The sequence below is a fragment of the Mauremys reevesii genome, linkage group 10 (genome assembly GCF_016161935.1).
Source record: "Mauremys reevesii isolate NIE-2019 linkage group 10, ASM1616193v1, whole genome shotgun sequence".
NCBI lineage: Eukaryota > Metazoa > Chordata > Testudines > Geoemydidae > Mauremys > Mauremys reevesii.
In genome coordinates, this window is record NC_052632.1 from 29,775,385 (window position 1) to 29,802,315 (window position 26,931).

A 26,931-nucleotide genomic window follows, 5' to 3' on the forward strand; every position below is an offset into this window, starting at 1 on the left:
GTAAATTATTCCCTTCAGTTTCTGATGTTTCCCATAATAAGATTATTGTGGTTGTAATGCCTAAAAATAAATGGGAAGGAGACAAACATGGATTCTTTGTGCTATAGTCTGAAAGCCAGCAAGTATATTACTGGCTTCATTATGCACCTCCCTCAACTGAGTCCCCTCTGCCCCTTGCCTATGGGCATGGAGGTAGCTTTAAAAGCAGAACCGTATTCTCTGCATAATAAATTGAATAATCTTCATTTAAGAAGAAGGTTGCATCATGTTTGTAGTTGTGACGGTCTGGATATAAGGTGGCAGAGAAGATTGAAGTGAGAGTGAGACACTGCGGGTAAGATGTACTGAGAAATCAAAGCTTTCTCTGAATATGCTGGTTCCAGGCAGGTGGTGGGTCAGTGTGGACGGAGCCAGGGACGCTGCAGCCAGGACTGGGCAGGAGCCACCTGGATCCCAGGGCTGAGCCAGAGCCAGACAGTGTCAGGAACTGAAAGCCTGCTGCAGGGACCAGGAGTTGAGCACAAGTAAGGGGGAGGAGAGGATGGGATGAGTGCTAAGGGGAGTCACCTTCTGTTCCCCATGACCTCTCCCAGCTCCTCCACTGCCCCAATCTTCCTCCCAGCTTCCTCTACTCTCCACACTCCCTGCAGTTCCCTCTGCTCCCTCCTGGGGCTTCCCACTGCCCTGCGTTTGGGCACTTCATTTTTTTGTAGGACTCCAGCAGTGGAGCTGCTGTCAGGGCAGAATGTAAGTATTTAGAGATGAAGGACCTATTGTGATGTTCCCCTGGTGTTATCTAGACCAGTGATCTGCTAGGTCACTCCAATCCTTGACTCTGGGAGCCAGCCTTACCCTGCTTTGCTGTGAGACCCCCCCCACTCCTGGGTTGTTCACGCACAGCCTCTGGCATTTAAGCTGCTCCTTGGCTTGTGTAACCGAATGACACTAGCCAATATCTCTGGTCCCAGACACAACCCTAGAAACCTTCGTCCTGCAGCGTCCAGTTATCCCCACTGGACACTGCAAGCTTATATGAGTTCGTCAATTTAACAAAGGAATTGATATGCACCAACCTTGTTATCCCAAGGGAAGTCTCTGACATGCTTTAAACCAAACACACTGCTTCAGAATAAACAATCAGATTTATTAACTACAAAGATAGATTTTAAGTGATTATAAGTCAAAACATAAGTCAGATTTGAGGAGTTGAGGAAGCACCTTCCATCACGATCAACAACTATGAACTTGAATGGTGAACGAATTCACATACCTGGGGTCTAATACCCTAGGTCTCGCAAGACTGAAGGATGCCTACTACTACTAAGCAAAAGCAGAAGTAGGAACAAAGATGATAGAATATTATGTATATGCTCAGTATTATAATTAGCTGGTGTGAAAAATAAAGAAAGTATGTATATTATTTTTATACACATCATGTGCACCTCAGTTTACCTGTGTGAGATTATCCTGTCTGAATATGTCCTGTTAAATCAAAGGCAGCGGTAAGGGGAGGAAAACTACCAGGAAATGTAACAATGGCAAAAATAAGGTGCTATCCTCTTCCCAGGTCAAACTTAGCATCAACAGGTATACTGTCAAGAGGCTAGCCTAGGGAGAAGTAGGAAGAGGGAGGGGGTATAAGTGGGATGATAACAGCAGCTGGAGAGGTCTCTCTGTCAGAGAGCACGGTGCATGTGCACATATGCTGCAACAGCACTGTCTGCTTTGCCTATCCCAGAGTTGGAGGCATGTGGGCCGAATGGAGCTTACAACAGCTTGCTAGGAAAGATTAAAATGCAAGGAAGGGGAAATATGCACACAGGCCCTTTTTGTTTTATATCTCAGTTCTGTGTGCTTTGTACCATTGGGGAAAAGAATAAATATTGCTTTGAAGAAGCTGTTTTTGAGTCACTATAATCAGCTCACTGTTCTCGGGTCCCCAGAGGAAAAGGGCCTGCATGGTTACACGGTTGAGAAATGGGAAAGGGGGGGCACTGCAGCCTAGAGTGATAGGACCACATGGCTCCACCTCGGAGAGGGCCAAAAAGGGGAGTAAAAAGCGCACCTTGCCTGGTAGCAGTGACACCTGCATAAAGCATCAGAGTGACACTGAGCTTTCTAATCTGCAACTTTATGTAATGGTGGATGGACAGAGAGCAATATGACTTGAATCGGACTAAAAGTACTTACATTTTATTAAAAAACAGAGACAAAATGTATTCTCTCTCATACACAATTTTTATCTTACTTCCAGAGGAGAATAGAGGAGTGCTAAATATGTAAGCTCTTGGTTTCTTGAAATGCAAAATACATTAAGAGAGACCAGTGGTGTATATGAGCTCCATGTAAGGAACAGTTACATTTACAATGGATACCTTTAAAAAACAAAAACTTTTTAATGAATTATTTTACACCTCTATTCTGAAGAGGTTTAAACTTGTTGTTAAATCAGAACTATTTTAGTTCTCGAATTTTCCTTTTGACCAAGAGTCACTTGACTGATGGCCACACACACACGGTCTCATAACACACAATTAGTGAAAGATAAAATATACTACAGAAAACCCCCCAACAAATCCCCAGAAAAAAAGAGGGAGGGGGAATAAAGGATTTATTCAGAAAAGGGCATTAAAATTAAAGAAAATGTGCCAAAACCTCTTGGCATGTGGAACATACCAGCTGCAACTCACTAATCCATGGCTGATCCTTGGAGAGAATTACAAAACCACTCAACCAGCAGACTGGCTGCCATGATATTGGCAGGAAGTGAGAACAGAGCTGAACTTTAAAAATGGAGTGATATATACACTTCATGTGTAAACAGAAATGTTTGTTCTGGTCTGAAAAATGACAAAGATTTGTAGAACCAAATGACGTACATTTCAAAATGGAGACATTCAAGTACAATTGCACAGTTCCCCTAAGAGGCGCCTGAGTCTGTAGTTAAGTCTCAAATTTAAATTGAATCTCTGTTGACAATGTCAGGGGAGGTTAAGAACTCCGAGATGTGGTCCCTCCAGTTCAGGGTTGAGGCATATTGGCAGGATAGCGTGTGGGCCTATCTTGCACATCACTCTCCATTTTATTCCTGTTTCTGTGGAAAACTACAGGACATTGTCATTTTCCTTTTGCTGTAGCGCGGTCACTTCCCTCAGCACTAACATTTATCTCAAGCAGAAAGAAACAAAATTGTTTGTTACTAGAATTGACCAGAGGGTGACAATTCCGTTTTGTCGCAACTTTTGAGGTTCTAAAATTTAGTTCTATTCTGCATTGTAATGAACCCAAAACCTTTGGAACAATTAAATTACCATTTCAGCTCAAAATGTACATGTGTGAGAGGTTAGGGTACTGGCCTGGGATGTGGGTTCAGGACGCTGCTCTGCCAGATTCAGAGCAGAGTTTTTCATCCCAGATCACTCAGACAGAGCAGGGATTTGAACCTGGGTTTCCCACATGCCAGGCTACTGCCCAAAGCACCATACTAAGGACTGTGAGGTTCTTACCCCTTTCTCCCCCTCTGATGAAAATTTGTCAAAACTGATATGTCCATGAAACATGTCAGCTTCACTGAAACAGCATACTTAGACTAAATGAAACTTTGGAGAAAATGTTCCAACCAGCTCAATTGGTTACTCCCCTATATATTTTCAGAGTCTGAATTACATCATAATTACATCATATTCTGCAGCTCTGTGGATTTTATGTGTCTTTTATGCGGCTTTAGAACAAAAAAATTCCTAGACACAATCAAAAGACTAATCCCTTCATTAGTTCTTTTATTGGTGAGCTATTATAATGGACACTTCTCTACCAATGCTCAGTTAAAAGTAAGTTCGCTAATATAAACTACATGAGTAGGACAAAGCACTGCAGACAGTCCTGCAGGGAACAATCCTGCACCGACAGAGGGCTTGATTAAATGGCATCATTATATTTTACTTGTCTAATGTTTATAATCTTTTGATCAACAAATGAACATTTCCCAATATCACATAAAAAAAGCTAATAAGTTTTGCTTTAGAGAGCCAGGTCTATAATAATTCTAAAATGGCTGTACAGTAATTGCTGCTGTGATTTAAAGACATGGCTTGTTTAATAACTGCCTGAAAGTGCATTAAAGTTAGATTTCTATATATTGAGTGTTTACATTATGTTCTCTTGTACTAAAGCAATTATTCTTATATTTACTATTTAAAAAGAAACAATTAAAGCTAATAGTACCTAGAAGATAGGATTCTTCCTCCTCTCCATCTCAGCGTTGTGTGGTACTGATCACATTACCAGAGATATTGTAACAAGGAAAAATAAGTTTTACTGTGATTTAAACTTTATAGTGCATGGAATGCAGTGCATTTATATTTACCATAGTGCTATCTAGTGGCTGAATATTCTAATTGCACTTTGTGGTTAGATGAGGTAAATGAAAGGCATGATGGGAGCAGCAGCAATATTATGTTCAATATGTGAATGATACACAGGACAAATAAGTTCTCTTTCAGCTGTCTCTATTGCCTTCTGGTCATGGTTCATTCGCCTGGCATGACCAGCATGTTGCATTAGTAAAGAATGAGGAGTTAGTTTTAGTTTCTTTAATTAATGATAATGTTGCTAACTAAAGTCCTGAGTCTGGGAAATAAACTACTTACACAACTTCCGTGGTCTACTCCCAGCAGAAACACTCCTCTCAACACAAGTGTTTGCAGGAGCAGGCTCTCGGGGCTAAGGGTCTAATTCAGCAAAGTACTTGAACTTCAAGCATGCTTGAGTAGTCGCACTAAACTCAATGGGGCAACTCACCTGCTTAAAACTATGTACACGCTTTTTTGTAAATTGGGGCTTAAATTCTGCTTTGCCCACAATGAGCGTGTTTGGGGAGATGGGGTGCTGGGAGTCTCTTCCTTCCTGCTTACACACCACTGGCGTGACACCAGTGCAGAATATAGGCAGAAAACTGCCTCCTTGAGCACTGGCGGGCCAGGAGGTGGGCCTTAAGCACGCTAAAGTTCCAAGAGGACATGACAAGCCAGTTTGGGGTGTGGCCAAAGCCTTGTCATTTACACCTAACACTGAACAAGAATTTTTTTTTCTAATAAAGAAAGCAGTATTATAAGATATGTGCTTTTGTGCCTAGAATCTTTTCCAACCCCATTTTGGCTGCCTGCCTGCCTGCCAGCTAGAGGTTTAAGGAAACAGTGCACACCTTCACACCACTTAAAAAGTATTTGTAGGCTTTTGGGAACAGAGACAATCACAAGGATAGCTCTACAAGGAATCAGTACATCATCGTTGCTTTAATCATCGTAAATTTAGCGTTGGTTAATCATTATAATAATGGTTTATATAAGTAGGATGCCAAAAAGCAAATGATTTCAGAATTCTGTTAAACATCTCAAGGTAATAAAACATAGTTACGGGGAAAAGTAGCACTGCAAATCCTGAAGCAGATCACGTAATCTGTAGCTGGCTAACACCAAAATGCAACATAGTGACTTTGAACATTGCTCAGGGTTAAGTCCACAAAGTGGATCAATGAAATAGCGCTGATGTTTTTCTAGAAAGCAAGACAGCCCCATCTCCTTTAGTGCCGTTAGGACAGATGCCCATCTCTATTCTTGACACTAGTGTTAGGTTACTGTGGTCAGTGAAAGCTCTAGCGATAAACAGAATATCTTGTTGAGCTGCATGATTGCATCTGTTTCTCTACACATTGTTCCAGACAGCAACATGAATGTGAGCTTTACAAGTTCACATACAGGTAAATAGGCTACAGGAGATTAATAGCTCAGTTTCTATGTACTTCTCAACCAACGTGATATTATTAAATATTTATATTATGGTAACACTCAAACCCTATATTTAAACTGCATACTCAGAGTGATTTGCTTTGTCCCACACTCCCTTACTGCATGTTGTATCTTTAACAGTAGAGCAGGTCAAGAATTTTTTTCAGTGGGACAGTTTTCCATTTGGAACATGCAGTTGTGTCAAAATCTAGATTTTTGTGGGAATGTTAATTTTGGTTAAAGTTTTTATGGGAAAAATTTGAAACATTGAATTTCAATGAGATAGAAATGTTTCATTTTGACTTCATCACATTGATTCATTTGGACTTTTATACTATTTTAAAAATGTGAATTTGAACATATTTAATAACAGTGAATGAAATATTTTTACTATATTGAAAAAAAAAGTTTCAACATTTGAAATGAAATGTTTCAAAAAGCTCCAAATATTTTTTTTAAATATTACTTCAGCAGAAATCTCAGCTTTTTATTCCAATTCAGACCCCCACCCCTTTCCAAATATCCCATGAAACAGAAATTCCAGTTTCTGATCAGGTCCATTTAACAGTGACTGTTTTCAATGAATAAGTGTCTGGTTAAAGAATAATGCCTACATAAACATGCAAGGCTTGCAGATGATTGTTCAGGCCTGTTTCATGTGGCATCTCTCACGTAGTGAATGTGATTTTTTTCTATTGCTCTACCTGATCGGGATTTTTTTCAGATGGTACTTAAACAAAAGTTACTGTTTGTTCCATTAATTTGTTATTGATCCTTTCTTAAAGAAATAAGGACTCAACTGAAGATCTGACTTTGGGAAAAGTCAAATGATAAATAAGCTTTAACTGAACAGCTGGTTTCTTGGTAAGGGTAGATATGAAACATTTGAACTGAATGGAAGAATATTCGAAGATTGCTATTAATTGATAGAATCTCTGAGCCTTCTGAAATTCACCCACCTCTATTAGGACTTTTAAAAAAAATATTATGTGAAATGTTTTGCCAGTTGCTGTTTAACTCTGGATGAGGCCATGGGATTCTATATGGGAAAGCGAGCTTCTGTTTGGATTATTATTTGACTAACATCTGTCTAGGTCTCAACCTTGGGAAAGCTCATAATGACTAATCTAATGGACTAGTCACTTGTGCAAGAGAGAAAAACCTTGTGTATTGGAATAAGTTAAGGACAATTGGAAAACTAATCCAAAACTCATGGAAAACAAGCATAGAATCCCTGTGCTTCTGTCCCTATGCTGGTTCCCAGCCTTTTCCCCCTCCCAATTTAAGGCAAGGGTTCTGATCTTCAAAGCAATTCATGGATCAGGTCACTGTCTACATTCAAGACTCCATCTCCTTCAGTGAATCAACAAATATCCATGTTCCTCTGGGACAAAACAGAACACCGTTGACAGGACGAAGCAGTGAGAGCCAGAGCTAAGGCACTCTGGGTTATCGGGATCCAACAGTGGAAAAACCAACCAGAGGAGATTAGATTAATCCAGACTGTGACCACCTTTAGGTCAGGCTGCAAGACCTCCCTCCTTGCTAAAACTTTTCCAGCATTACCAGAATGACACTTACAAAATGCCATATGAATTGTAGCTGATACATCCCTATGAAAGTGCCAGTGTTTAAATAGAGAGACAAGGTGGGAGAGGTAATATCTTTTATTGGACCAACTTTTGTCGGTGAGTGAGACAAAGAGTTCAAATAGAGTGAAGTGCAGGATCCTGGTGCCACCTTCCTTCCCAGAGATGGCTGCATTTCAGTGATGAATTGATTCATAGGGTTTGTAAGCACTTTGGGATTCTTTGGGATGAAGGACACTACAAAAATATAGGATACAAACAGGTTATATCCTGCCAGCCTTGTGATGGGTATGATCTTTACTACAGATTCTGTAATTCTGCCAATGTTTTCACAATGTAAAACAGTCAAGCTGTGCAGAGCATGTTGCACTATAGGGGCTTGCACATTGGCCAAGTGCACTGGCTTCTGCCTTTTGAGTCCTGAACTCAAATCCTGGTTTAAATCACAAGTGCACACCAAAAACTGGTGAGTTTTATTTGAAAAGATGCCCAGGATTAGAAAAGCTAGGATGATATAAGAAAGACTGAGCAAAATAGTTCAAGTAAGACAAGAACCAAATCTTAAACATAAACTGAGACAAAGTTCAACTGTAAGGTTCAAAGAAGTTTGGTTTCCTTTTTGTTTTATATGTCTGCACTACAGGTTTCTGGAAAGAAAGCACTGGAATACATGAGAAAGACTATTCTTGTAATAGCTTTTCTGGGCTCACCAGAACCATGATAGAGAAAAACTCACTAAAACAATAAAAGCTTCTTTTTATAAAGCTCATCTAAAGCTCGTTTCCAAGCCTTTGGAGGATCACCTATCTCGCTTCAGAGCAGAACAGAGGTACATTAGCATACGTAAATGTGCAAAGTTTCTCCAATTATTAACTATGTTATGCCTGACTCTATCCATGGTTTTTAGTCCCTTGCTTTTATGAGCACCAAATTCACAATTTAATAACCAAACATTATGGGAGAACGTCAGTAAGAACCCAGCTAAATTATTAAGAGATTAAGATGCGATTACAAGACAGTGCTCCCCTTCCACTTCTCCCCACTATGAGTCCAGGCACAGCTAATCACATGCTGATTAAACCTTTGAAAATGCTTTGGAATTTACCCTTTGACCTTCAACTCCACCCTCTGCTGAGACATAAAGGAAAAATGTTATGCTGGTGAAAAATATTTACCTTGTCACATGATCAACAAAGACAAAATCCATCATTTTCCCCTTCACCTGTGACTCTTTGTGCATAGCTCTAATAAATAAGCCAATGATTCTCTGCTGAATTATATTAGGAATAGTTTCAGACATTCCACAAGCTTGTAAACTGATCCGAGTACAGGAGAAAGGGCCCATGCATGCAGATCTGCGAACAATGCCCTGAGCTGCCTTTTAAGTTATTGGTATCTATATTTTTTGGTTTTAACTTATTTCTACCCTTCTGAGGGTGAACGTTTGTAACGTGACCTGGAATGATGAATATACTGAAAACAAAAAAGGAGATAAAAACTCGGATATCGTTTGGTAGAAAGTCATTTGACTTTTAAATGTCCACTCTGTAAAACATTACAAATGGTGCATTTATGAGAGCTTGGTAACCTCTGCATGCTTTCTCTGGTAAAGGTTTTATCCATACAGCTATTAATCACATGAAAGCAGATATTAAAGGAATATTAATCCACACCAGCTGTTACATCTTTTACTATGCTATTATCAGAGATTAATCTTTATACAGCAAGGCTGCCTTTTCATGCCATTTCCAAGTGAACATCACACAAGCTGATATTGTTTTACAACATAGCTGCATTAAGAAGCACAAAAAGGCAGGAGGATAATGGTTATATGGGTAAATTGTAACGTCTGTCAGCATCCTTAGAATCTGAGACATTTATATTTACTAGGGATACTGACAGTCCAGCCAGAAATTACAATTGCTCTTTTACTGCACAAATCTTAGAACATTTATTTATTTCAAAAGAAAAAAAGGATACTCTTTTAGTGACATTCTTTAGTGTATTCTTCTGTGGGGAGTGCAGTCATTTACAATCAACAGCAGGAGGGACTGCATTAAGTAAAAAGAGAAACGTCTAATAATATGTGCCATTTTATGACAGGAAGACAATGTAGGATATTTAGGATTGCAATAGAAGTTTAATAAGGAGAATTGATCATTTTCAGGTAGTACTTTCTAGTGAAGTGTAAAACCTCTTGCAGGTGGACCCAGATTTTACTCTTTACTGCTTTGGAGAATTGGACACTCTTAAGTGGGCTGCAGATGTTGCTCTTTTAACCTTTAGGATTTTATGTGGTCAGATCTGCAGACCCTATGGAAACTGGTGTTGACTCAGTGGTTGATGGAATACAATTCAAAATCACAAAGCTATCATACAGTATTCAGCGAATGTTAAATTTCTGTCAGAAGAGGCCATCTTTCTCTGTTAAAGATGATCAGATTACCATTAAAAATAAGCTTCTAGTCAGTTTATTGACTTCTGGTTGAGATACATACAGTGCTACTAGGAAAAACACTTGTCATAGTTACAGAAAATCTGCTACTTTCTTCCCTGCTTCTCTCCTTGTGTGTGTTAAATGTTTGCAGTCTTCTAGCTCATTGCTTTGTAGGCTAAAACTGGGCTCATCTTCCCTGCTTGCCTCTCTGGAGAGCATGTAAATCACTCCTCCAGTTTTCTGGATACTATTCTGAGCCACTTTCATAGATAATGAATGATCCTGAGAAATCATGAAAACCTGGCAACTCTCTGCTGTGTCAGTTTAATTTATTGGGGAAAAGGAATGACTGATTTTATATCTTTACATTAAAATGTAACATTGTGAACTGCTCTTTCATTTATTTGATGTAGGTAAAATCCTGCCCTTGGAGGTACATGTACCAGTCCCATTGACTCCAGGGGTTTTTGCCTTGGGTGTAACTGAGAGCAGAATATGGCCCTGTGTACTTTTCTAAGAATTAGATGCAATTTTGTTTGTCGGTAATGAACAATGGTATCAACAGATTACAAATAATATCATTCCAGCCAAAGTCCGTGGAGTTCTGCATTATGGCATTCACGATGACTTTGCATGGTAAAGTCAAGAGAATTCTATGGCCACCGCATATTGCTTATCCTAAATGCCTTGTGTCTGAGAATATCAGCTCCCCTCATGCCATATGCTTACACACAAACAGAGACATACGTTCTGCCTGATATTGTGTGGTGTGCATTGGCAGTGCTGGGATACAGCAAGCTTTCTTCCCCCCACACCTCCAAAGTCCAGCACTGATGTAGTGCTAGGTGGGACACCTGGTTAATTCCTGCTGATGCTGCTTGTGTCTGTGGTGGGGCCAGATCCAAGATGCGTTTTGGACCAGCAGTAAGGCGTGAAGCTGAATGCATTGTCTACAAGGTCCCCTGAACATTCTGCCTTCTTATGCCTCTGAGACTGTCTGGCTGGTTCAGAAATTAGCCCACGACATACTCCACAGCTGCGTGATGGCACAGGATCACATTCCCCTACTGCAATGTCACTCTCATGGAATAGGACAAAAAAGAAAATGAAGAGCTGACTATTTTTCTCAGAGAAGATTCAGTCAGGATGCTTGTTTCAGTAGCACTTATCCACAGCTTAGATCAGAACTGTTTTAAAATGAAAAGCTAAAAACAAAATATCTGAAATCCAGCAAGCATGACCTTTCCTATTGTAATGTTTGTTCTGGCTCGGGCTTACTTTTGAGAGAAAGCATCTACCCACACTCCCTGTCCTGGGCCTCCCTTCTCCTTTCCCATTTCTTTCTCTTTCCCTACTACTCTCCCTTTACCACCTGTTCTTCTAGCCCATTACCTCACCTCTTCTTGTCACCTTGCTGTCATTCCCCACTTCTCCCGAGCCTCTGGTTGCCAATCTTTGAGCTATTTTAATACAGCAATTCCAATGCAGAACCTCATTAATGTTCTGTTAATCTGAAACTGTAAAATTTCCAAGCACGGTGCAAAAAAACCCCAAGTATTCCTATTTGGGATTTCAGGGGAAACCCTGACTGACAGCTACATCAGGCATCCAAAAGATGTTGTTAGTGGTATAGCTGTTATACAATATACACATACTTTATGGTCAACAACAATTGAATCACTCTGAAATAGGAATGATCTAGCTTTATGATATATGTGGCGGTGCCAACAATATACCCGTATAAATTTTTAGGACCATCTGCCAATTATGGTCTCACAGACAAGGGAAGAAATGTTATCTGCAACATGAACTATAACTTGGGCCTGAGCCTGTCTCTGTTGCAATCTTCTGGTTAATTGATGCTCAAGTTAATATTAATTTATTTATTGGGCAGTTATTTTTCCACAACTAGCTCAGAAGCCATAAAGGACAACACACCAGAAGTAGCAGCCATTTTTACTGTCACCTAGGAGAGTTAGCCATTTATCCATTTTCACAATGGATATGGATCTATTTTTGTAGAGTCCTTCCATTCAATGTTTTGCATAGCCTCTATAATCCTCCGAAATCCAGCTGTGAAGACTGCTGCAGAGCTCTGGGCAGCTGAACTGAATCTTTATTCTAGAATAATATGAATGTATTTACTTTAGCCATTTTCATTTGCACTCAGTTGTCTCTTTATTCAATATACTTTAGCAAGTGGCTTTAACTGTGGAAGAATTCATATATTCTTGGGTAATTGATTTCTCACCAACAAAGTCTTGGACAATTAAGGAAATTAGTTATTCTATTTTCCTGACAAATTGGCAAACACCTTGAGGCAGGATCAAATGTGCCCGGAACCATGTAATATAGTTGACTTTAATAGGAATGCAATTGATGTAACTAAGAGCAGCAATTAGTCCCCAAATTGCAACAACAAACCTTCAGACTGGGCTTTCTAGATTCCCCCCTTACTTAAGTTGTCTACTAGAGGAGGCCCAGTAAACTACTATTCCCCTTCTTCTCCTGCATTGTTAGGAAATAGCTGAATGTCTGATTCCTTCTACTGCTTGTTTGCTAGCAGACTGGTATGTAGGCCTCCCACCTCAAATCCTCTGGAGAGCAAGATGATTGGCTTAGCTTTATAGATTTCTTCTATAAAGGGACAACAGAGTCTCCCTCATTCTTGCATCTCACTATGCCCCCCTCCAATCCTAGAGCATACCAACATTTGGGAAACCCAGCTGGTGTGTGTGTGTAAGAGCATTCCTGAATTGCAGTCTGGATACATGGAGACCTGGAGGAATGAAGTCTGATCAGAAGAATATTAAAACAATCTTCTGGAGACAAGGAGAGGTGCCACCTTTAATCAGATAAGTGTTGGTAGGATAAGTAGCCGGCTCATTCCCCCAGCTGCGAGGAACTGGGGCTATGTATGTACAGCTCAAAGTCTGGTTGATATTTTGAAATTGTATTATGAAAAACTGCTCTCATTAATTCCTATAGGTACTGTATGTGGCTCCACCATCGCTGATTGGTCCTGTCACACCTACACACCAGCAGACAGATACATGGGTGTGCTTAGGATTCAATGACTTGATTCAGTTGCAGATACCTGGGAAAAAGGGGTGAGCTATATCCTTGGAATACCATGTAGCTGACTCCTCTGAAGGGAGCAGGGAAGGCAGGAGCAGTGGAAAGTTGCCCAAAAGACAGAATAAAAGTGACCAGGAGTTTAAATGAGGGAACACATAGGAAGGCAGGCGATGGTGTGGGGCAGACTAGAAGATAAAGCGTGGGACAGGAGAGCAAGGTCACAGAACCCACGTAAAGACTCCATGAAGGAGAGAGACCATCACTCAGCAGGTAACAGCCTGCATGAGGCATGGGACACCTTGCTTGTCTTTCTGAACACCAATGATCCCTGAGGACTGTGAGATGTATGTGGTGTTTGTTTTGTATGAGCTGTACTCGCCTGTGCTTTGTATGATTAAGTATAAAATAAAAAACATAAATTTGTTAGAGACTCTGAGCAAAGTGTCTCTGTGTGTGTTAACTGCTTCACAACTGCTGCGTGCCCCTGAGAGAGTTAAACTATAATCAGAAGCGTCACATCTTTTGGGTATGTTTAAGTACAAGGGAATCTGAAGGGTCACCCTTGCACCCAGGGCTAGGCAGCTGGACAGTGAGTTCCTGCTCTCAGGATGGGGTGCTAGACAGCAGGTCTGCACCCTGAGTGTATGCCAAGAGACCTGGAGCTTGGGACAGTGGCTGGACTCCATTCAGGCTGTCTCCAAGGGCCCAAAACTCACTGGGAGGTCCAGGGACACAGAGGTTGGGACTCCCCTCACAGCAGTCCTAGTGTTTGGCACAAGGGGGCACTTGCAAGGATCTGTGACACAAGTATGAATGGCCCAACATAAACATGCTTCTTCTAGACTGGGGGGTGGGGGGTGGTGGAAATAGACTACTGAGCCAGGACATTACATAATATGTGTGTGACTGTACAGAACGATTCTCAAGCTGCTGTACTGACCTTTCTGGATCATTAGTATTACAGTAGCACCTATGGGCCCCAACCAGGACTGGGACCCCATTGTGTTAGGCGCTGCACAAACATAGTCAGAGACAATCCTTGCTTCAAAGAACTTCCAATCTAAATAGACAAGATGGACAAAGGGCATGAGGGGAAACAGAGGCACAGAGAGGGACGGTAACTTGCGTAAGGTCACATAGCAGGTCAATGACAGAGCTGGGTATAAAACCATCAACTCCTGTCTTCCAATTTAGTGCCCTCTTAGCCCACACAGCCTCTTTTAAGTGCACAGCTTTCTGTCAGTTTATTCTTACCATTCCATCACACCCTATGCATCTGAAATTCTCACCTAGTTTCTAAACCTGCCTAAATGACAGGAATCCTCATTGCCTGTGGCAAATCATGCTGGTGCAGAACTTGAAATTAGAAAGCATTTGAAGTAATCTATTCCTAATAACAATGATGGTTAATTGCTAATTAGTCATAGTTTGAACAATGGAGAGCAGTAAGTCCCCCAGTCTATACTTAATTGCAAGATCATCAGCTAAGCTTGTATTAGGATATGAGACATTAACCATTTGTGAGCAAAATATTGCTATCAAGCAAACATTTGAACTATTTTTTTTAAAACTTGTCTTATATATTGAGAGTGTTTATTGGAGAGGTATGGGAGGGTCTCTTGTGAAAAGGTGTCACGGACTTGTGCTGTAAGTCTTCCTCCAGTTCCATAAGCATTTTCTAAGTCAACAACAAATGAAAATTTGTTAACATTTACATTGAAAAATATTTGTTTTTTGCTGTATTCATGGCCATTCTTTTTCATCTAGCTACTCCATGTGTCAAATTCTGGGATGACCCTTCTATAAAACCACATGCCTCAAAAGGAGAGTGCACTCAAAGCGTTCTGCCCTGATTTTATCTCCACCCAGAATCACGAGGGTCAAATTGGTTTGCACACCATGAATGACAGGAGCCATGGAGAGGCATTTGTAGGCCAGACACACCAGAGTCGGAAGCATGGTTTATGAACCATGCATCAATAGCAAGGGTATTCCAAATCAGAGCAGGAATTCCGGGGGGGTTGTGCAAGGGGCTACAGCTAGCAAGACAATACACGCACATTAATGCTACACTGGCTCTGAGTGAATGTGTGCAGCAGGTCAGAATTGGGCCAAATAGCTGAAAACAAGCAACATTGTTCCACACTTTGCAAACAGGTTCTGTCATCTAAAGATGGAAGCTTCTTATGTATATATTCTACTCAAGGGTACAGCCAGCTTTTGTATTATTTGAAGAGGATAATATTTAATATTTATATTAACGTAACATCCAACAGCCTGCTAGCCAGGTTTGGGAAGTTACTGTTTTAAGTGCTGCACGAACACACAGGAAGACTCGCTCTCAAGGATAACTCAAACCTGTGGTATCTTCACTGCAAAATCCTGGGGAGCTAGTTGTCAATTAGTTATCAATTCAGATACATTTCTAATGAAAGCAATAGGTCTGTCATGAGTTCTAAGGAAGTATTTTTTCCTCTTAAATGTCTGAGTGGTAACTGCTTGTGCATAGGCACTTTGGTAATCTCATTGTCTGCAAAGCCACTAGTGCTTTCATCATCATGAGCCACCATGCTGGTTGGCTGAACGGTTTTTAGGTTCAGGTTAAGGGATAATATTCCTAAATGATGAAGATCCCAATCACTTTTGGTCATTAAAGAGGATGATTTTCTGAATCACCAGTATTCTGATCATTGCTTGCTTGTACCACTGCACACCCTTACCCATGGCTACAATGTTTCTGCCCCCAAACCACAAATTTTCCTGTTTCAAAAAAACAGTTCACCTTTCAATGATATTGATAAAATAAAGAGGAGTGTCAACTCCTTAATTCTACTTACCAAAATTCTGCCCACCTAAACTGGCCCAGAAATTTCAGCTGGAAAAAATATTCTCTACTTCCTGTCCTAAACTCCTGCCTTTGAATGCTGTGAAGTATTAAGATTACTGCATTTCAGTGCTGGATGAAGTAATCCTTCTGTATGCATCATTTGTATATCAGTTTAATTTTTAAAAGAGAAATAGGACTCCTCGGGATGCAAGGTATTAGATAAATGTATGAATTAAGTTCCATGCAGATGGCTAAATGTACAGGAAAACTTGCAGCTCATAGTACTGCTATTTCTACTGCTGAACAGCCTGCATTTACTGTAAATTGCTGCCCTCCTATAGTATTCTGCCCAGATGTTTAGATTCCCCAAATGTTCCCTATTCCAAGCCAATGGCAACTCTACATTTGCCAAACCTGGTGCTCAAACATACTGAAGAATGTTAATTTTTACAGCTTTCAGCAACACCCCAAATGTCTCATTCATAGAAAGTCCTGGTACCACATGTTATATGTGAACAATAATCTATGGGGAAGGTTTAGGTTAGAGAAAAGTGAAGGGATTACAGCTATAAAAATTTCAAAATATTGACTCAGATCCCATTCTGACACACCATATCTTCAGCCATAAGCTGTTTGTGACTTTCTGGTAACCTGTCATCTTCATGCTGGGAATATATTACTTGCAGTATGTCCACACAATGTACTATAGAATATCCACAATCTGTTGACTTTAGATAATGGGACTGAAGCAATCTGATAGGCACAGGGGAACCTGGTGACAACCCAGAAAAAAAACACTATTCCAATCTCTCTCTCAAACAGTCCTTAAGCACACAGGGTAACGCTCAAAGTGGTATCTTAAATTATTTCCATTTCAGAGGGCATTTATTGTACAGCCAATGCATCAAGGAGTGTCATATTAGGGACATTAGACTTGACACTCCAGACTGGATTAATAGTCCATCAAATTTTGCATTCAGTCTCTGGTGGCAGCCTGTGCTTCAGAGGAACTCAGCCTCGCAGCATAATTCACCTGGCCAACTGTGCAATGCTACCTTAAAACATTCTTTTTCATTTCCTACTGTGATAAGCTGGTACCTTGCAGCATGCACTGATATTTACTGGACTTCTAAAACACTTATCTAATTTCTTTCAACACATGAAATTGAAGGATGTTAAATACTAAATTTAACTGTTAAATTGATCCAATGCCTAGATCAGTGTTTCCCAAACTTGGGACACCGTTTGTGAATGGAAAGCCCCTGGTGGGCTGGGCCGGTTTGTTTACCTGCTGCATCCACAAGTCCGGCTGATCGCAGCTCCCACTGGCTGCGGTTCGCTGCTCCAGGCAAATGGGAACTGCTGGAAGCGGTGCGGGCCGAGGGATGTTGATATTGGCCTGGAGCAGCGAACTGCGGCCAGTGGGAGCTGTGATCGGCTGAACCTGTGGATGCGGCAGGTAAACTAACTGGCTCGGCCTTCCAAGGGCTTTCCCTACACAAATGGCATCCCAAGTTTGGGAAACAATGGCCTAGACAACCAAGCACCCAATTAAATGATTCAGTATAATTCTCTCTGCACAGTATTAGAACTTCAAATGATATTCTTGGCCAAAACATCAATTAGTCCCTTTTAAAATCCAGCTACAGTATGTGAAATTGCCAGTGAGATTAATTGGTCAACTTCCCACATAGGCAAATCTTCCCAGAGATGCAGGAGAATGGGAGCAAAGGGGTGCTAACCATGTTTTTTACTTCCTGGTGGCTTAGAGCTGGGGCCACATGCTGGTAGGCAGAGTTTATTGTTCCTTTGAAAAGGAGCAGCCTGTTACCCTGCATAGTTTATTCTCCAGACAAGATCTCACAAACTAGTTGTCGTCTGAAGTTCCCTTCCGACCACACCCCTTTGGGACCATGGAAAGCCAGCTGGTGTGGAAGCTTGACTACCCTCCTAATATTTCCTGAACACCACGTAATATATAGATCCTACCTTGCTGTACTTGTGTGCGGGGGAGAAAGGAAGATTATCCCCAAGTCATCTTCCCATTCTCACCACTGAAAACCTTTTGCAGCAGAAGACAGTGGATGAGCCTTCAGGTTACTGAGGTAATTGACCCAAATATTTGTGAGGAGAATTTCGAAGTCAGAACGAGGAGTATTTACAGAAACTGAATTTTAAGTATGCAAGTGTGAGTACCTGTGACAAAATGCTTATACAGTGACCTAATGACTTATTTAATCCATCATAACGAAGTAACACAACTAATACCAGTCAGTCAGCGAGAACTGCTCCCAATAAACCTTCAGAGTTAATCTTTTAAAATAATGAAATAATGATAAATTTGAGGAAATCGCAATCCACTCACAGATAGTTCAAAGGCAAAAATAGAGTCTGAATTCACTGGATATATTATTCTTTGCCAATCTCTTTCTGTGCCATTTTTAATAGAACTAAAAGCAAGCACTGAAAGCTTACGTAACTGAAAATTACCAAGTGCAATTAAGCTCCTTTAAGTGATCTTTCAGTAAGCAATTTAAAAACATTAATAAATGTACCAGAGAGCTAGGCCAAACCAGTGATTTATTTGCAAGGAGACCCAAAGACTCTCATTTCCCTGGTTTTAAACCTGTAATATGTTCCTAGCCAGGGAAAGTACCAATTCCCCTCCTATTTTATTTTGACTTGTATAATTATTTGCAAAATATATGATAAAATATTCACCTTGGTCTGCAGCTTCAAGAAATCTTTGTATCTTTTTACTCTCTGGAAATTACCTAAATAAATCACTGTTTCAGCTTATGCTGTTAAAATAAAAATTAGATGTGCTACCACCAATAGAAATTTGAGTTTTGATTTTCAAAGCAGTCTAGGGGATTTAGACACATATCTTAAGAATATATCTCAACCATGGTTTTATTCTACACATTTTTTGTAAATGATCTGATGGCCTTCGCAATTTGATACCTAGTAACAGGGCAGAGATGTGAGGTATGAGCCACTAAAGCGTTGCTAGCAACCCTACTAAGTGGAAATCCAACATTCCAAAAGCTTGTGTTGGATACATCCCTATTTAGAAGAATTGACCATGTTCACAGACAGAGATAATGAGGTTTCAAAATTAGAGGTGAATAGAAAAGACTATGCGGCGAGAAGGAGAGAAGCAGAGTTTCAGTAATATAATTATATCCCAAGAGCCAGGGGAAATGGATCATGTTCAGTACATTTGAAATATTTTTAGAACAAGTCAGTGAGAATGGGATATATAGACAAATGCACTGTAGAGTGTCAACACATGGCATTGGAATTTACTAGCCTAATTGCGTTAATGAGAGTTACATGCAAACTGCTGCACATCAAGATAAGATGTTTCCTCATATGATAATCTTGGAAATTTTAACATTTAAGTACAGTGAAATCATCCAACACAACAAAACAAGAATTCCTTTGCCTAGGCACTGCCATTCTTAAGCCACACCAAGGATATTTACTTTTAGGGTAGATTATGATGCCCTTATTCACATTGCATAGTATCTTCAGTGGAACCACTTGTGGAGTAAGATAGTGCTTTTCATGAATAAGGGTATCAAAATCTGGCCCTTTGGTTGGAACAAGTTTTGCTACAGTGATATAAGTAAAGAGTTATTGCATGGATATTATTCCACAGAAGTCCTCTTCACTTTCTGTCCTAAATTGTTGAGTAGAGCTGCTGGGCATTTTCTTATTACTATTTTTGTTATTTATTACGGTAACGCTGAAGATCCCAGTCATGGACCAGGACCCTATTATGCTAGCCACTGCAAAAAGACTGAAAAAAAAGACAGGCCCAGCCCCAAAGAGCTTGCAGTGGCAAGTGAAATTTTCCTTATAAATCTACATATCCTTCAAACACCTCACCAAAGTTATGTCATTTCATAGCTGTGATTTCCAACCTCAGGCTGAAACAACTAAATCCCAATTAAAAAACAAAACAAAAACAAAACAAAACACCTGCCTAGGACCAAAATCTGAGATTCATTTTAAACCCATACCAGAGTTAAATTTAACTCTTTCCTGGTTTCAGCTTTTCCCCTAGCTGTAGCCGCACCCAGAGTTCCTACCTCAGGACATTTCATCCCATATCCCAGATCTCTCGGTCTCTTAGCCACTTCCACCTCCCTTGTATGCTAGTGGAATAATGTTCCATCTGCCTTAATGAGTCACCTGAACCCACTTGAGCCTCTCTTGGTAGGTTCAACACCATCAGCACATCAGCATAAGTCATGCTTTCATATAAATCAAGGAAAATTTTAGCAAACACTGATAAGTGCTTCTTTCTCTTGAAAGATAGGTCATAACTTGCCTACAATAAACATTAAAAGAGAGTACAAAATTCTGAAATCCTAAAAAATGAAAATTCAGAAATCCTAAAATTCACAGTGCTTTTTAGAGTATTATAACTGTAGCACTGCCCACTGCTAAATCAACTTTGTTAGGAAAAGTCAAATCACATTGTATTTTCCCTCTATCCTTGATTGGCTTAATCTAACACCTATGATAAACATGGTCAGAAGAAGCTATTTTCATCTGGGTATTTCAGCTTGAGCTTTTAGTAATGAGAAATGAAATTATATGTTTTGTAACTGTGAGATGAGCTCAATGACTTTAAAAAAAAAATGTTGAATGCACCTGTGGCAAAAGACATTTGCTAAACAGTGGATGTGGATTTCCCTTACCAATTTTGCAAGTTTAAAGAGCATCAGCATAGAAAATGATGCAAAGGGGAAAAATTTACTTTTGTTTTATTCACTTTTTTCCTTTCCCACTGATACCATATTAGTCAGCAAATACTCTCAACTTTATCAGTCTACCAAAAATTCTGCTCACCACTAACTCTGTGTATGCACAGTGCATAGCATAATGAGGCTTTGATCCCAAGTGATGCACTATTATCCACAAATAATAGGCAATTATAATGGCAATGCCTGGCATGTAGGTTTTTATGCTTGGGATGGTAAATAGTTTTGCTAGGTTTCAATAGATACAGTAACATGTTGTTTTGCTTCTATTACAGTTTTGTACATATCAGTACAGAATAAAGTTAACCCAGATGTGAAGGCTTCATTCTTCTCAGTTTTCTCTCTCAGTGTGATGTGTTTGGGAGGCATCACCTGAGTACCAACTGCCCTGAAGGACCCAATCCTATCCCATGGTTCTCGCTGGTAACCAGGACTGTAACCTGGACATCATTTTTCACCTCAGTCCTCTCTTTCTAGATCCACACAGCTCATGTCTAAAATTTGCTGTTTTCTCCTGTACAAGATCTCTCAGATCTATCCTACTAAACATCCACTCAAAATGCTGCTGCAAAGACTCCCCTCTGCTTGGGATGCCTCCAAAAAAATCTTCACAATAATTAGGTAGCTGGTGTACTGTGGCCACAGCTTATCACACTGATCAGGATTGTCTGGTTCTTGTACCAATTTGTTATCTCATCTTACATTAAGACTGTCAGCTCTTTCAGGGAAGGACCATCTCTGTGTTGCATGTTTCTATAGTGCCTACTATAATGGGGCTGGGGCCTCTAGGTCCTACCACAATACAGATAATATCATAGAATCTCAGGATGGGAAGGGACCTTAGGAGGTCATCTAGTCCAACCCCCTGCTCAAAGCAGGACCAATCCCCAGACAAATTTTTGCCCCAAATTTCTAATGGCTCCCCCTCAAGCATTGAACTCACAACCCTGGGCTTAGCAAGCCAATGCTCAAACCACTGAGCTATCTCTCCCCCCATTAAATGGTCCTTAATGGTTCTCAACATTCTATAAACCAAGGCCCTTGATTTCAACTGCAAGAAGTCTGTCTGCTGTTGTGGGGCTCTCCTAGGCCAAGCATCCTGTCTAGCATCCACAGCTGACTACAAGATACACTACTCAACACACAGAAAGATGGCTCTAAACACTTTTCATACCTACTTAGCTGCCTCTATCTGTATTGCTTGCAGTGTAGTTGTAGCCATGTTGATATTAGATACTAGAGCAACAAGGTGGGTGAGGCAGTATCTTTTATTGGACCAACTTCTTTTGGTGAAAGAGACAAGCTTTCATGCTTACACAGAGCTTGGTCCAATAAATGATATTACCTCACCCACCTTGTCTCTCTATTTGTATTGATGATCTCCTTCCTCCAAGAAGTCTCCAAACACAATTTCTCCTACTTCTGTCCACTAATGGACTTATTTTCACTCCTTTACCAAATTCTATGAATCTGAAATTCAGCAGGCAGCAGCAGCAGCAGCAGTTGGTTTAAAGGGAAAAGCTGCTGATTAGAGGAAAGGATTAGAGGGAGGAAGATATTTTTCACGACAAACTGATTCAACCATTGAGAAAAGCTCCATTTGAGTTCAGAAACCCTAGGATATCATGGTTTGAGGCAGTTCAGATTTGCTCCAAACTATCTCACCAATCCAATAAAAAAAAATGTATTAAAAATACTATAAGCATAAAAAAATAAATGCATCGTCCCTCACCATTGACTCTAAAAGCTCATTCTGTAGTTGCAAGTTAATCACACTGAGAAGCTGAACTTAGAGATATCACCAGGACATTTCATCCAGCTCTTGTTTTTTCTTCAGTTCACATGCTACACTGTACACAGTACATAATCTATTTCTTATAGTATTTCTTATAGTATCTGCATGCTTTTGACCCCATGAATCATATAAAAATCCCTTTAATATATCAATCTCCCCATCAATTGCATATTTATTTAGCATCAGCACAAAATAATCAATATTCATTAAGAAATTATTTCAGACTTTTGATAGCATCAGTCGAACCCTTTTACATGAAAAACTTTCCTCATCTTAGTTGCTTAAAACACAGTGTGTGCGTGAGAGAGAAGGGGGCGGGGGAGGGGAAGGTAGAAGAGAAAAATAACTTCCACAGGGAGAAAAATAGTCATTGGCACAATCAATGCAATTAACATGATTGCTGCCTTCGTAAGAGACAAGAATACAGTGGGACGGAGAGAACTGTTCTCTTTTATGCAGTGTAGGCTCTGAAATAAATCTGAGCAGGGAGCAGAACATTTCTCCAGCCATTTGCCTCCTATTCCATCCCTCAGATAACTGCTGACTTACCTTTTGAGATCCAGATGCCGAGCCCTTTAGTGAAGTGCGTTTGAAGGAGCCACTCATCCTCCTTAAGGAACCTATGAGCTTCCCTCCTCTTCCTTTTTTAGTTCCCTGCCCCTTACTCTCCATGTGTGACCTAGCACCCTGCCACCAAGGGAAACACTAAATGTATTCATATAGTCTGAGCTGTCGTTCACTGGAGCCAAAGATCAGCAAATTACAGCTAAAATAGAAAAAAAAGAGACAGCTATGTGCAACCAAAATCAAAGCCCAAGAACATGAGAGTCCTGCTCTGATGTGCACCCTGTTACAAGTGTTACAAGCCAGGCTAGAGGAGCAGAAAAACAAGGAAATGCACTGGTACAAACTGCTGTCCCCCTCCCTCCTTCTCTACAGACTCTATAATCAGGCTTAATGCACACAGCTCCTGCAAGCTATGGTTTTTAATGGATGGAGATTTAATAAATGGTGATTGAAGGTAAATCTACTTTAGAAGCAGCAGCCCGAAAGGTTTTTTTATTCATGCAAATCATGGAGTGGTCAGATGGAAATGATTTTGGTATCAGCAGAAAGGCACATGAAAAGAGCAGATGGTCCTCAGCAGTCCCTGGTTTAGAAGCTTGGTGAAATGTTCAGGATGGCTGCTGATGGGAAAATTGCCCACAGCAGATCTAGGGGTGGAAAGCCATGAGACAGACAAGCTTTCAAAACCCTCAAGGTGACAAGCAAGTGTAATGTTAGTCAAGTAGCAGGTTGTGGAGAATGAGGGATTAGTATATGTAACTCAGTTTACCTCTTTGATATTATTCTGTCTGACTGCACAGATCTAAATCAAAGGAGGCTGTTTTGGGGGGGGGCATGGCGGGGGAGGGGAATGGATGACAAAATGGGGGGTGGGTGGGGAAGGGGAGGGGATCAAACAATGACCAAAATATGTTCTCTTGTTCCCCTAAGGGACCTTAAGAACTGCCATGCTGGGTCAGACTAATGGTCCATCAAGCCCAGTATCTGGTCTCTGACAGTGGCCATATGAGAGCTTCATGGTGAGAGTGTACAGACCCGGGCAATTGGAGTGATCTAATCATCTTTCCCACTCAGCTTCTGGCAGTCAGAGATTTAGGGTCATGACATCTTGGCTAATAGTCATTGATGGACCTATCCTCCATGAACTTTCTAATTCTTTTTTGAACCTAGTTATGCCTTTGGCCTCCACAACCACCACTGGTGTGACAACAACTTCCACAGGTTGACTTGCATTATGTGAAGAAGTACTTTCTTATGTTTGTTTTAATCCTGCTGCTTACTGATTTCTTTGAGTGATTCCTGGTTTGTGTGTTATGTGATAAGGTAAATAATACTTCCTTATTCACTTTCTTCACATCATTCATAACTTTATAGAACTCTATCATATGCCCTCTTAGTCGTCTCTTTTCTACGCTGAAAAGCCCTAATCTTTTTAGTCTCTCCTCACACGGAAGTTTTTCCATACCTTTGATCACTTGTGTTCTTTTTTCCAGTTCTATTACATCCTCTTTGAGATGGGTAGCCAGAACTGGACACAGTATTCAAGGTGGGTACACCATGGATTTATAATAGAGTCTTTACAATAATTTCTGTCTTATTTTCTACCCCTTCCTAATAGTGCCTACCACACTCAGCCTTTATGAGTGCTGCTGTGCATTCAACGCTGTGACTCCAAGATCTCTTTCTTGAGAGGAACTATTGATTGGGGAATGTTCACCTCCCTGGCTTCAGCCCAGAGACATGGTCTAAAAGTGGTTGAACTACAAGGTTCTGGCCAGAGGGGAGTGAAACCTATCATCAGCAAGGTGCACTTGAGAAAGACTAAGGGGTCTAAACCGCAGCTCGCCCTGCAACTGTGACACAGGTGAATGAGAGAATGTGATAGAAGACTACAAAATTAGATCAGTCCTCTAGACTTTATCCTTGTAAAGTGAAATCTTATAACATAAGCCCAGTCTTTCTTCATACTTTTGTTAATTGATCTTTAGAGCATTTTGTGTGTCACTGTAGGGAGGTCTTGAGATGCATTGAGATTAGAACCTATCTCCCCACTGAAAATTATTTTCTGATCTGATGAAAGGGGCAAAGTTACACAGTCCACTTCTAATTCTTAAAAGGTATAGTCTTCTCTCACAGAGCACGTGCCGCACCCATTAATACTTTCTTCCTAGGGACAAAGGGACTATTCAGAATTCCCTCCCTAAATCCCCCTTTAGGTGATGTGCCCCTTGTAAAGATGATTGGAATGCAAAAATCATGAAAATGAGAAGCGAGCTTAACTTCACCCTTTGATCACACAGCTTTTTGATGCTTCCCTTTCCCCTGCACTTGTTTCTTGTCTGGCTAGATTGTAAGAGCAATGGGGCAGGGACATTGTCTTCATATCTGCCCGGGAAGTGCCTAGGAGATTACTGTTGGTGCTACATAAACCAGTAGACAATACTGAACTACAATAAAAATAAATCATTGCTGTAGTGAATTTTTCTTGCCTTAATTATTTAAATCAAAACAACTGAGATGATGCAAACTTGTAGGGTATTTTTTTCGTTCACTGGCTTCATTTTTACTGCCCTTTTACATTACAAACTGGACTGAAAGTAGACAATGTGGCACGTTTAAAACATAAAACAAGAAAGCGTTTGTCTGGGAGTTTGACCATTAAGCTGGAGTGCCTGTATTTCTCCCAGGCGTTATAAGATGGATCAATTTGCCAGTACAGAAGTTAAAACCCGAATCATAGAATATTAGGGTTGGAAGGGACCTCAGGAGGTCATCTAGTCCAACCCCCTGCTCAAAGCAGGACCAATTCCCAAGTAAATCATCCCAGCCAGGGCTTTGTCAAGCCTGACCTTAAAAACCTCTAACCAAGGAGATTCCACCACCTCCCTAGGTAACCCATTCCAGTGCTTCACCACCCTCCTAGTGGAAAAGTTTTTCCTAATATCCAACCTAAACCTCCCGCACTGTTTCATAATGCTTAAAAAGTTTCAGAACTTCTCTAATTAATGGCAGCTTTTATCTCTCACCTTCCAGTAATGGCAGCTTTTATCTCTCACCTTCCAGTTGTGTGGCGGAGGGTAGCCCTGGTGGTCATCTTCCTAATCACCAAGTACATCTATGTTTCATAGTCATCCACATGTCAACAGAAGACGTGAAAAACACGGTGCCATGAAAATGTGAAATTAAAACTTCATGCCCTTTTTTTTTTTCTTATTGGCTCTGTGTAGCGGCAAGCCCAAGAGCTGTGGATGCCATTGTAGAGAGTACGAAGCACAAAGCAGGTGCAGAGAGGACATTGTTTGAAACCACATAGCCAGATCTCTGGTTTCTTCAGGCTGTGTCTGCAGAAGAGACCATTGAGAACAGCAAGGGTAGGATGGAAAAAACAAACCCACAAAATTTAGGCAAAAGGGATCTGGTTCTTCCAATAAAACCAACACTGTGCACTAACTGCAAGGCCACGTCCTCCTGTTCTCCTAATTCCGTGTGCTTTCTCGTTCTTCCTCCTCCCTCTGCTGTCCTCATTGGTTTAGTCTGCAGCATGGCTCCTTGTTTCAGCTGGCTGAGAGGGACTGAAACCTTTCCGCAGTTCAAGCACTAAACAGCAATATTAACAAAGCAAAGCTCCCAAAAGCTAAAACGCAAGTGGAAGCTCTACATTTTGCTTTTCAGGTATATCCTGGGGGGAAAAAATCAGTCCCTTCAAGAGCACTGTTTGGTTAATGGTTACCATTAAAATGTGTGTTTGTACAAGTTATTGTTCTCCCATGAAATTTGTCATTTTGCTCTTCTGTGGGGAAGAGGGGCGGGAACCAACCCTTTTTCTTGGAAGGTTGGGGTCAGAACCTTAGGCCCTAATCCTGTAATTGACAGCATGTGGGCAGACCACTGCATCCACGTGAGGCCCGACTGAGGTTGCTGGGACTGTCTATGGGCATAGCAATGCCCATGGACTGTCAGCTGCAGGACTCGGTCTCAGCCCTTAATCACAGCCCTTTCCTGAAGTCTAATATACTGACCTAGGCTGGAGGAGCCGGCTGTAAGGTGCACACTACAGAGCTGCCACCCAACGCACTT

The 26,931-nt window shown here is 40.7% G+C and overlaps 1 protein-coding gene across 1 annotated transcript in view; it reads right to left on the bottom strand.

Annotated features, from left to right (window-relative positions):
- The window catches only part of TRPM1 (transient receptor potential cation channel subfamily M member 1), a 130,146-nt gene extending 107,190 nt beyond the window's left edge, over positions 1-22,956 (bottom strand). Inside the window, exon 1 of the mRNA XM_039490939.1 lies at positions 22,837-22,956. Coding sequence (XP_039346873.1) covers positions 22,837-22,893 — 57 coding nt within the window. The 5' untranslated portion in view covers positions 22,894-22,956. The remainder of the gene's footprint in view (positions 1-22,836) is intronic.
- Positions 22,957-26,931: the final 3,975 nt, after the last annotated feature.